Raw genomic sequence first — 13,150 nt, 5'->3', positions numbered from 1 at the left:
CTTTCTCCTTGAAATTTATTTATTGAAGAAAGTAGATCTTTGTCATTATCTTAGTCATTTCTGGCTACAACAAAAGCCATCATAAACGGGGTGGCTTAAATAATAAACTTTTTTTTTTTAATATATGACTTTTACTTTTCAATAATAGTTGACATTCAATATTATTTTATATTAGTTTCAGGTATACAGTATAGTGGTTAGACATTTATATCATTCATAGAGTTATCTATATAACTACAGAAACAAAACAAAGGATAAAAATCATATGATCATATCAATAAATGCAGAAAAAGCATTTGACAAAATCCAGCATCCATTTATAATAAAAACTCCTGGTAAAGTGGGAATAGAGAGAACATACCTCAACATAATAAAGGCCATGTATGACAAACCCACAGCTAACATCATACTGAATGAGGAAAAGCTAAAAACATTCTCCTTAAGATTAGGCACAAGACAAGGATATCCACTTTTACCACTTTTATTCAACATAGTGCTGGAAGTCCTAGCCACATCAGTCAAACAAAAAAATGAAATAAAACATATACAAATTGGAAAGGAAGAAGTAAAATTGTCATTATTTGCAGATGACATAATACTATATAGAGAACCCTAAAGATTCCACCAAAAAACTATTAGAACTGATAAATGAATTCAGTAAAGAAGTAGGATATGAAATTAATATTCATAAATAGGTTGTATTTTATACACCAATAATGAACTATCAGAAAGAGAAATAAAGGAAACAATCCCATTTACAATTGCATCCAAAAAATATCTAGGAATAAATTTAACCAAGGATGTAAAGACCTGTACTCTAAAAATTATAAGTCATTGAAGAAAAAATTGAAGAAGATACAAATAAATAGAAGCATATACCATGTTCATGGATAGGGTGAGTTAGAATTGTTAAAATGTCCATACTTCCTAAAGCAATCTATACAGTGTATGCAATGCCAATCAAAACACCAATGCATTTTCCCCAGAACTGGAGCAAATAATCCTAAAACTTATATAGAACCACAGAAGACCCCAATTTGGCATAACAATCTTGAGACAGAAAAAGTTTTAGGTATCATGCTACAAAATGTCAAACTATGTTATAAGTCTGTAGTAATCAAAACAGTATGATATTGGCATAAAAACAGACATGTAGATCAATGGAACAAAACATAGAGCTCAGAAATAAATCCACACCAATATTGTCAATTAATTTATGACAAAGTAGCGAAGAATATTTAATCAGGTAAAGACAGTCTATTCAATAAACGGTGTTGGGAAAACTGGATAGATACATGCAAAAAATTTAAACTAGATACTTTCTTAAACCACATACAAGAATAAACTCAAAATGTATTAAAGACTTAAATGTAAGACCCGAATCCATAAAACTCCTAGAAGAAAACATAGATAGTAAGTTATCCGACATTGCTCTTAGTCGTATTTTTTTCTGACATATCTCTTTTGGCAAGGGAAACAAAGGAAAAAAATACACAAATGGAACTATATGACACTAACGTTTTTTGCACAGCTAAGGAAACCATCAACAGAAAAAAAGACAACTTACCAATTTGGAGAAGATATTTGTTCACGTAAAGGGCTGATATCAAAAATTTATAAAGAACTCATACAACTTAACATCAAGAAAAGAAACAATACAATTAAAAGATGGGCAGAGGACCTGAATAGACATTTCTCCAAAGAGGACATACGACAGCCAATCGATGTGCGAAAAGATGTTCAACATCACTAATCATCAGAGAAATGCAAATTAAAGCCACAATGAGATATCACCTCACCTGTTAGAATGGTTATCAGTCAAATAACAAATGTTGGCAAGGATGAGGAGAAAAGGGAATCTTTGTGCACTGCTGGTGGAGTTGCAAATTGGTGCAACCATCGTGGAAAACAATGTGGAGGTTCCTCAAGATTTAAGCACCTTATGACCCAGCAATTCCACTCCTGGATATTTACCTGAAGAAATCCAAAATACTAACATGAAAAGATATATGCACCTCTATGTTCATTGCAGCATTTTTTACAATCGTCAAGATATGGAAGTAACCTAAGTGGCCATCAATAGATGATTGGATAAAGAAGTGGCACATATATTCAATGGAATATTACTCAGTCATGAATGAATGAAATCTTACCATTTGCAACAACATGGATGGACCTAGAGAGTATGGTGCTAAGTGAAATAAATCAGACAGAGAAACACATATATCATATGATCTCACTTATATGTGGAATCTAAAGAACAAAATAAACGAACAAACAAAACAAAAACAGACTCATAGATGCAAAGTAAAAACTTATGGTTGCCAGATATGGAGGGTTGTGTGGCTGGGTTATAAAGGTGAAAAAAATTAAGACATACAAATTGGTAGTTACAAATAGTCATGGGGAATTAAAGTCCAGCATAGGGAATATTGTTAATAAAGTACTAACTATGTATAGTGTCAGGTGGAAACGTGAGTAATTGAGGGGATCACTTCACAAATTATATAAATGTGTATGCTGTTCACCTGAAACTAATATAAAATAATATTGAATGTCAATGGTAATTGAAAAAAAAATTAGTTAAAAAACTACTTCGTATTGTTGAGATAAACCCCAGTTGTTAATAATATATCCATTTTAGAAATTGCTGCATTCCATTTTAAAATGTTTTATTAGGATTTTTTTAACCTATGTTCATGAAGGCTATTGTCTATAAATGTCATTCTTCTTTCTGCAAAAATTTGTTTTTCTGTTTTTGGTATCACCATCAGAGTAACGCTGCCCTCTAAGATGAGTTAGGAAATGTTCCCTCATCCACTCTTTTCTGAAAGATTTAATGTCATATTGGCATTCTCTTTATCAAATGTCTGTTAATTCACCTATGAAACATTTTGGGCTACGAGTATTCGGTAAGGGATATTTTCGAATACAGAGTTATCAAGAATAATTTCTTATTTACTGAAATAACTATTAAAAATAATTTCAGTATCTGAATAAATATAGGGCTATGCATATTTACTACTTTTGTCAGTTTTAGAAAATTTTGTTATTTAAGAAATTTGTACATTTTGTCTAAGGTGTCAAATCTATGGCATCAAATTGTTTCTAATATCTCCTATTATACTTTTAAGGCCTCTATGCTCTGTAACGATGACCCAACTTTCATCTATGGCATTGATAATTTGTATTTTCTCATTTTTTAATCTTTTTTTGACAAGGTTTATCAATTTTATTACATTTTCAGTAAACCAACTTCTCACCTTGCTGATCTTCTGTAAGTTTTATTTTCTCTTTTTTTTTTTTTTTTAAATTTATTTATTCATTTATTTTATTATTTTTTTTGAGAGCCCACTGGCCCATGTGGGAATCGAACCAGCAGCCTTTGGAGTTAGGAGCACGGAGCTCTAACCGCCTGCGCCACCGGGCCGGCCCTCTCTTTTTTTTTTTTTTTTTTTTTTTTTTTTGTACTCTTGTTATTATTCCCATTCTTCTGCTTAGTTGAGTTTAATTTACTACTCTTTGTACTCTTGAATTAGATGCCTATGTAATTTTTTTACACTTTTATTTTTCTAATATAGGATTTTAAAGTTCTGCATTTCTCTGTAATTCCTTCTAAAAATAAAGATACTGCTGTATCTGGTCCCACACATTTTGATGTTTTATGTTTTCATTTTTATTCAGTTTGAAATATTTTGTCATTTTTTGTGTGATTACTTTTTCACCCATAGGTTATTAATAATAGTTTTACCTAATTTCCTAATTGGATACTTCCTAGATATGTTATTTTTTATTTCATATTTGGAGCCACTGTGGTCAAAGAACATATTCTAGATAGTTTCAATCCTTTGAAATTTATTGAGACTTGCTTTGTTACTCAGCATGTGGTTTGTGTTGGTGAATGGTTTCATGTACTCTTGTTTATTCTACTCTTGATTACAATATTCTGTAAAAGCCAGTAAGTTCAATTTGTTGATGATACTCAGATCTTCTATATCTTTAGTGATTTGTTTTCTAATTTTGTCAATTACTGAGGAAGGCACATTTTGGTTCATGTACTTTGAAACTCTTATTACACTCATACATATTTAGGATTGTTACATATTCCTGATAATTTCATGTTTTTTTATCATTATGCAATGATGCTCTGGTGATATTCTTTTTTTTTTTGAAGTCTATTTTGTCTGATAAGAAATGAAACCACGTCAACTTTGCTATGCTTAATGTTTGGATGGCATACTTTGTTTCCATTGCAATATCTTTTCATCTTGCTCATTTATATATGAAATTAGTTTTATTGAACTTTTTTACAAGGAAGTGGTAAATGAGGATAGCTTTTCTTGCTTTACTGCTTGGTAGCTTCCTCTCTGGCTGCTTATGCACAATGATTAAAAAAATAATCTCATAGTGTCTACATTTTTCTCCTCTCCAATATATCTGCATTGTCTATTTCCTTTGTCCATGCATTTATCCTGCACAATTTGAATTCTACTCCCAGCATTTTCTCTCAATGCAGAGTTTTGTCCTAAGAGGGAATTTTTCTTGGTTAGTACTAAGTGCATGTATCCTGGGCTGCTCCTAGCCCTTTCAGAACTAGATACAGATTCTTCTCTTCCATGCATTTGAGTGTGTAAACCCCTTCCAATTATCGCGGTAGTTCTGAAATTGGCCCTTACACCTTTCAGAAGTACGTGTGATTCAGGAGTTCTCCTGTTTTGAAGGGAGTCCCTCCCCTCTTGCTTCCCTCTTCTCCTATATGGACGATGTTGCCCCATTGGTTTAGTGCTGTCAGTGGTTTGCTTCCCCAACAGCATTTTGAGGTTTGCAGGGATATTGGACACAGTGGGAGGTTTTTGTAGATATTTTTCTGTGAACTTTAATTTTAATATTTTAGTTGCTCTCTCTATGTATGGAGATTCAGGGAAATTCCCAACAATTCTGCTGCTGAAGTCATGTTTTCAGAATTCGGTGGTTATTCTTGTTTTCGTTGCAAAGCAGCATGTTTGAGTACAGCATGTTTGGTGTCTGCAGTGAGAGAAGTGGGATGCTGATCTTTTACAGAAAGGACCATTTAAGAATCCAGATTAGAGGTTCTCTGAAGTTGTCTCTTATCGTGATTACTGCATTTTCTTAGTGTTATAAGTACAGTTCTTTTCACTACTGGCTCTTAGTGTGCCATGGTTATTTCAAGAGAGGATCACAGAAGAGCCTGTGTAGTGAGGAAGTTCCCAGATAAGACATTTGTTCTCTATTAGTGATCCTGTATTGCTATACGATGGCTGGGACTCTCCCGGTTTATGATTTATATAAAGGGGATAATTCAGAAAGAACGGCACCTCTCTTACCATCTATCATCGAAATGGGTATCTTTCATGTCATATAAGTGAATGAGCTGAATGCCGGCTAATGCTGGACAGAATTATATAACTAAAAATGCCTCTGCAATACAAGGTACCTTGACAACTTGTAGAAATTACTGCCCTATCATTTGCTTGGTTATTTTTGAAGTGTTTATACTTCATTCTCGGAATTGGGTGGCTGAACACAGTTGGGACAGCACTCCTGACCCTCCGATAATTCTACTCTCTCGTCGCACTCTTAGGGGACACTTGTTCTTTTACCACCACCAATTTCAAAGAAATGGCTGTGGACATAGGTTCTCCTCATTGAGAATCATGCTGTTAATCAGCTTCACACATGATTTTAAGTCAATTGTACGACACTAATTTCTCTCACAAATTCATAAAGTTTTGCACAAAGAGCATTTTTAGTGGCAAGTTAATATATATATATATATATATACATATATATATATATATATATATATATATATATATATATATATTGCTATTTTAGTTTGTAACTTGCAAGGTACTTTTCATTTAATCTTCATAACAACCCTGAAAAGCAGGCATAACCTCCAGTTTAGATGAAGAAACAAAAGTCAAAAGTTGTTACCTTCTTAAAGCTATGTGGGCAATTTATGTCAAAGCCAACAGGAAATTATTGAATAATTAGAGTAACTATTACTACTACCATTTGCCTCTGTGTATGCCAATAACTCAAAAGTCTCTACAGGGAATATGATAACATGCCTGTCTATTAGTAAATCAGCCCCAGTTGAATTAGTTACAATTTAGAGAACATTTTTAGGAAATGTATATTTATATTTCTTTAATGTGCAATATACAATATATATATAATGTAAAATAATATGCAATATAAAATAAATTTGTCTTATGTTAAAACATTCAACAAACACTGTGGAAAAAATTTTTTTCATTGGATGTCAAAACAATTATTTATGGGACTCTAATTTACAAATGAAAAATTTGAATCACAATGGTGTTAAATGGTTTGCTCATATAGCTAGTCAGAGTCAGGATTCAATACCCTATGTCCTCCTATTCTAAATCCTATATTCTTTCATTCTTTCCTTTATGCCATGCTGCCTTGTGATGGAACTTTCAAAATGTTGTAAAGTGGCTGAACAAATGAACCAGCTATTACAATTTAGATATGTCTGTCCAAATGGACTGACTGGTTTGTAATAATTTTATGAAGTATAAATACCAGAGAAATAATAATAATAATAATAATAATAATAATAATAATAATAAAGAATAAATGGATAGTCAACGGATTTCAGACCTCATTTCAGCCATACGGGTCATAAATAGTCTTTGGACATAGAAGGAGAATGACTAGTTTTCCCAGGAGGGAAGTATGCATATACTTTATCAGTTTTAATAAAATATGACCCAGCTATTTTTTAGACTATGCTCTCTGCCCTCTACTCTCCTGGCAGTCTTCACATCATCAACACATTCTGCAGACACATTCTAATGCCATCACCATAGCTCACGGCAGCCAAATTCTCACATACCATATCCATTTCACACCCTGACTCTTTCTCAGGATTAAATGACTCTATTGGGTCATTTTTCCTACTAGGCTAACTAGAGAAATACATAATTTCTGCAAGCCACACATTTGATTACATGAGAGCTGTCCCCTCTCCCCAGAACCTAAAAGCTGGTTTCCCTGAGAATCATGGTGCTCAGAGATAGCCATAAGGCAGGAGTAAAACCAGAGCAGACTAATTCACGGGTAATCCTCATGGGTAGTCAGGGGTACTGGGAATTTTTTATTTTTTTGTGTGATGCCCAGTGTCCTTTACCTTCTGAGCAAATTTACCCTCCATATCTCACTTTATAATGCTCATCTCAAAGATATTTTTCATTTTCATAATGAAATCAGCTATATGACAAGCTGAATACATACACAGATAATGTGTCAGTGTATGTATGTGCATACAGACATTTTAAATCAAACAGCACAATATGGCAAAATCAAGTTGCCTTAGAAATTTTTGTGTCAGATTAAATCAAACTTAAGCTTTGAGTGGCAGAAATAGTGCTGGCCCTAGGCCAAAGTGGGACAAAAAGGGAGGCCAAGGGTTATTGGAATGCCACCCTTTTCTGCAGTGACTTGGCCACACTCTTCAGGTCTTTCACCAGGACATTATCAGCTTTATTGTTCTAGGTCCTTTTCAGGGCATTGTTTATGGGGGTGGGAGACTTTTGTTAAGTCTTATATCTGTCATTTATTACTTTTATGTTCTTTGTCAAATAACCCTTTTGAAAATCTTCTGAGCTTTATGTAGATGTAAGAACAAGCAGCCTCTGAGGGGCACGTCCTAACGACTGGTACTATCAGTCTGTTGTCATAGTGCTGGCTGCCATATTGGTATCCCTCAATGACATTGACTTGATCCCTGATGGGAGACTTTGTCAGCATATCCTGGAACTTTTGCTTTTTGCCCCCTAGCAACATAGAAAACCAAATAGTATATAAAGCAATATAACATACATACAGAATACATATATTAGTTTGCTGGCAAATGGCTGATATTTATTTAGAGTGTAAAAAGAAAGTATAGACCCACCACTCCCAGTATGTCCCAACTGGACTACAGGTTCATTTCTGAAATATGTTGTACACATAGTGATTAAATTTGAAAACAGAAGTGGGCCAGGGAGAATTCTCAGTATATGAAGGGTTTTGTCAGCAGCTATATCCAAAACTCTAACATAAAACCATGGGAGAACTACCGTTGGTGCCTGAAGAGTTTGCATCGTCTTGGTAATATTAACTGCATGAATGAAATCAGCATTTGGATGGAGAAAGAATATCCCATATTGGAAAGTAATCATGGCTTTTATGCTCTCTCTGTGTGTGTGCTTTGACAGCTTTTTGGAGACGACAGCCTATTTCTTCATGAAACCAAAAATTGGAGAGAAGGAGGTGTCCCCAAATGTTTTTTTCAGTATCTGGCATGAATTCAGCTCTGACTTTAAAGATTTTTGGAAGAAAGAGAACAAACTTATTCTACAAGAGAGGTAGGTTTTTTTCATTTGCACAATGGCATTTTAAAACGGATGTTTTATTAGGTGTGACACCACTAGGGTTGCCAACTTTTAAAGCCTGAATGAAAAATTCGATGGCCCTCAACCTGGGGTATCAAGTCTAAGAGGGTGCTGAGATTTGGCACAATTCGGAGTCTGAGTACAAAGAGTGAGTATAGAGGCTGTGGTGCTGCAGTGAATAGCTCGGATGATGGTTTGCCAGGACCACTGTCTGGTCAAAGAACTTCTGTGGTGAGCAAACAACACACAAGCAGACCATGTAAGAGGAGTGAAACAACCCTGTTGAGGTGAACCCACTCACCCCAAAAGACCAATAGCAACGACTATAAAGGTAAGAAGAATTGGTTTTGTTTCATTTTTGCTCACTTCATGGGGTGTTGTCAAAATTTCACCGCATAAAAATTTCTTCCAGACGTCACCAAGACACAAAGATCTTTCAAGATTCTTATAGAATTGTATCACATTTCCTAAAGTAAGTCTTTTCAGGAATGAAGGGAAATGTCTCAAGTATATCAAATAAAGTCTCTGTCACTATGATTATGCAGTTTCATCGAGGCATATTAAATATTAACTCAGGAAGAAAGCTAGCCCTTCCCGGACAGCATCCCCGAATAGCTGGGTCTAGTAGGAGAATGAAAAAAAAACACAACCTGCACTGGAAACAAAACATTACTTCTGAAACCAATTACTATACTTTCCAACATCCTTGCACTAACAGTGGCTTTGCTTTAGATTGTTAGGAACCTTACATCCTAAGGGACTTTGTTCATCGTACCTCAAAATTCCACAATTTTCTGTTTATTATGTTCATTTTGGCCTTGCTTATACAAAACCAGGATGGCCCACCTAGTTTCCATTTGTAAGTAGATTCTGATACATCCTTAGCTCCGGTGAAATTAATTGCTGAGATTTACAGAGTATGTGTACTAGTATGCCTGACTGGTGCTAACTCATATAATTACTTAGATTCCTTAGCTTTGCTGTAGAAGAAACTAGGCCTCAGTGAGTAGTACTAGCTGGAAAAAGAGAGTAGTTTGTGCAGAAGGAAAACACATTAAACGTCCACTCTAAAAATAATGAACTTATTCTACTTGAAAATGCATCATTAGAGGTTAATGTAAAAGATGATTTTAGGCAAAAGTCCATGCACGTGAGATAGGAGAGATAATTGCTTTAAAATAAGTGCATTTGAGACATTGTTTATTTACTACAGACTGAGCACTACATTATTGATTTTGTACCAAGGAAGACTTGCTCAATTTGGGAAAATGGTAGAGGAAACTTTGTTAACCTCAGCCTATCACATACAGCTTCCCTTCATAACCCTCACTGGATCCCCACATGCCTCTTTTTATCTCTAATCTAAACTTATTCTCCTGGAAAAGGGCCTGAAACGCAGTCACAGTAAGGCACAAAACCGAAAGATTAACATGTCACCCTCCACAGTCATATTTGCATGATATCTGGGATTAAAGTCCTAATGACAGCGGAAATGGTGAGATATAGGTAACCAGACGAGACAGATGGAGCTGTCATTTTGGCGTAGCTGTTCTGATCAGGTAAGTAAGTGAATTGTAGCAGAAGGCTGTTTGTCCGGTGGTAGTGCCTCGAGAGGTCCTGGAACAAGGAAATAGGTAGACGCCCAAATTGTAGCTCTCCTTTACTACCTACACCAGTACATACTGGTGAGATGCCATCTTGCAGGAAATGTTGAAATTGACTAATTCAGATGCACAGCCCCCATCTAGCCTGTGCTCCACGAGATAGAGTTGTGTCTCTAAGTAACACTATCAGTAACAATCTAATATTTATGATATTTTATGCTTTTGGCATGACCAGCGCTTGCTTTTCTTCACTCTCTAAGTATCTCATAAAATCAAACAGATCCTTTTTTTATACTTCATCCTGTGCTGTCATGTCCTAGAAATACACTACGGGCTTTTTGAGTCACACTTGGTGACTTTACTTTCATTTTGGCAGTGTTGTGAATTGGCAGATTACAAGTTCTATCCACTGCAGACTTCTCATTTTTCTAAATCATTTGCTTTTAATAAAGGGCTAAGGAGCAACACATGGCAGGTGAGAGAGTGTTTCTTTGCCCTTTGACTTCCGAAAGACATTATGTCTCTTGGCAAATAGGCCGCTTTGAAAAGCAAGACTGTTGGTCCGAATCGTTTGTAGAAAAACTTGGTTCCTTTCCTTAGTGCAGGACCAGCCATACAATTGCCAGGAAACAGTGCAAACTGAAAATGCTGGACCCCTTGTTCAAAAATTTTTAATAATTTCAAGATGGCAGATCATTAAACCAAGTGTGAAGCCCTTCTGAGAGCTGGGGCCCTGTGTGACTGCACGCTCTCACACACACACACACACACACACACACACACACACACACACACACACGAAGCCAGCCTTGCCTTAATGTAAACTTTATGTGAGATTTTCTGTTGTGAAAAGGAAGGACAGGTATGTCAGGAATGCTTTAAGTGCTCTGGGATATTGATAGGAAGAAGGTGTGATCAGTAAAGGGTATGAAACCTCTGGTATAGTCACCGGCAGTGTGAACAGAACCTCAGAGAGCCATAGATGCTTAAAATGGGATATTGTTCTCCAATGTGATTGCTCCCTCCTGTGTACTCTTGTAATATTCACTACCTGCATATTTTGTTGGTAGTTAATCCTATACTGCCTAGTGCTATGTCTGTTTTTATTTTATACCTTTCATTTTGATGTTTGCATTTGCTTTTTATTTACCAAGATCTTCACTTCTGGTATAGTTCTGACTGTAGGAAGCTACCAGTACGTTTCCCTTCTTAGTATCTCCACAAATATTTGCTGATTTGACTTGGTACGTCATTGTATTTGACACAGACATGAAAATAAGAATGTAGACTAGTGATGAACACGTTTTCTTATATAACTTAAGTTATCATTAAATTATCATTGGTTTTCATTAAAGTATCATTACCTACAATGGTAATAAAAACCCTACTCCAAATATCTTAAGCAGAAAAGACCTTATTTGTTTAGACAGTCAAACCACATAAGGGCAGGAGGGAACTTGCCTGTGGATTACCTGAATGCAAAAATACTAACTGCTGTCTATAGGGATTAGTCAGGTCTCTCTCTCTCTCTCTCTCTCTCTCTCTCTCTCTCTCTCTCTCTCTCTCTCTCTCTCCCCCTCCCTCCCTCCTTTAAAATGTCTTTCCTCTTCCTTCTCCCTCTCCTCCTCCTCATTCTCCTCCTCCTCTTTCTCCCTTCTTTCTCTCTCTCTTCTTCTCTGTCTCCTCCCCACTCTCCTCTGTGGTTTAGCTTAATTTCCAAGCTAGGATGATCCTTTAAGGGTGTACTCTTGGCCATCTGCCACAGATATGGCTTACATTCTCACAACCCAGAAAGAGAGGACACTCCACCATCTAGAAAACCCCAAGGAATAACTCCCAATGAGTCATGCCCATCTTTGGATCAGCCACAGTGGCCTGCGGCATGGGATATCCTGATCAGCTCAGCAGTTCACAAACCCAGTTCCACAGCCAGAGAGCACAGTCTTGACAGCTCCTTTCATGGCAGTGCCATTGAAGTTAGGGAAGAGGACTTCCCCCCCAAAAAGTAAACAATAATCTACTGCCCCTAACTTACTAAACCTTTAAAAATAACCTGTGTAATTAGCAGAATGTCTTAGCTTGGTAAAAATAATCTGATTGATGGTTTAATGGTGTGATCGAAATTTCCCTTTCTGGTCATTTTCCTTACTCTAATTTAGAATTTATAAATTGAATAATATCTTTAAGGTTATAAATATTGTATAAATTTTCCTTACCCCACTATTTTGAACTGATGTCTGATTATAGAGTGGTAATAACATTGTATTTTCTGGCTTTGTGTTAATGACTGATATGGTTAGTGGATATATTTCTTGAAATGGTGAATTTCTACATGTCTATGTTGAAACAGAGTGCTGTCTTTCTAATCGATGTGTTTTAGAAAACATGAGGATTTTTGATTTGGTCTTTTACCTACTAGCTCTAGTCACAGAAAGTCATAGTTTTCTAACCTTCAAAATGGACATAGTAATACCTGTCTTGCAGTGTTATTTTTAGAGTATGTGGCAGTGTCTACATGCTAGATGCTCAATAGCTGTTTCCCCATCTTTTAACATAAATGATACCCTGATCATGACTACCTGCAAGGTGCTATAACATATTAATAAGGCATGTTAAGCATCTTAAGAACAAATTCTGTAAATACAGGGTATTATTGTGACTCAGTTACTGTTTTGATTGGATAAAATGTCTTGATTCTGATTCCAAGGATGAACTTTTGTTTGAAAATGTTAATGCACCCTCTTTCTCCATATTTTTTTTTATTATGCTGTATGAAGGAACTCCTGTTTTGATGCTTTAGACAACTGACCCATGGGTTTTGTTATGAGTCAGAAAACATGTTTTGTTTTTCATATACTTGGAACTACCGTGTTTCCCCAAAAATAAGACCTAGCTGGACCATCAGGTCTAATGCATCTTTTGGAGCAAAAATTAGTTTAAGACTGGGTCTTACACTATATTATATAAGATCGGTAATTTATATTATATTATATTATGTTAATTATATTATATTATATTGACCTGGTATTATAGTAAAATAAGACTGGGTCTTATATTAATTTTTGCTCCAAAAGACGCATTAGAGCTGATGGTCCGGCAGGTCTTATTTTCTGGGAA

General features: G+C 35.5%; 1 protein-coding gene across 1 annotated transcript in view; it reads left to right on the top strand.

Annotated features, from left to right (window-relative positions):
• FMN2 (formin 2) overlaps positions 1-13,150 on the top strand; it is a 331,841-nt gene that overhangs the window by 292,054 nt on the left and 26,637 nt on the right. Inside the window, exon 16 of the mRNA XM_081039488.1 lies at positions 8,253-8,402. Within this exon, the coding sequence (XP_080895614.1) occupies positions 8,253-8,402 (150 nt within the window). The remainder of the gene's footprint in view (positions 1-8,252; positions 8,403-13,150) is intronic.

The sequence above is a fragment of the Rhinolophus hipposideros genome, assembly GCF_964194185.1.
Source record: "Rhinolophus hipposideros genome assembly, chromosome: 26".
NCBI lineage: Eukaryota > Metazoa > Chordata > Mammalia > Chiroptera > Rhinolophidae > Rhinolophus > Rhinolophus hipposideros.
The sequence above is the reverse complement of the archived record's forward strand: the minus strand, read 5'-3'. Positions and strand labels throughout refer to the sequence as shown.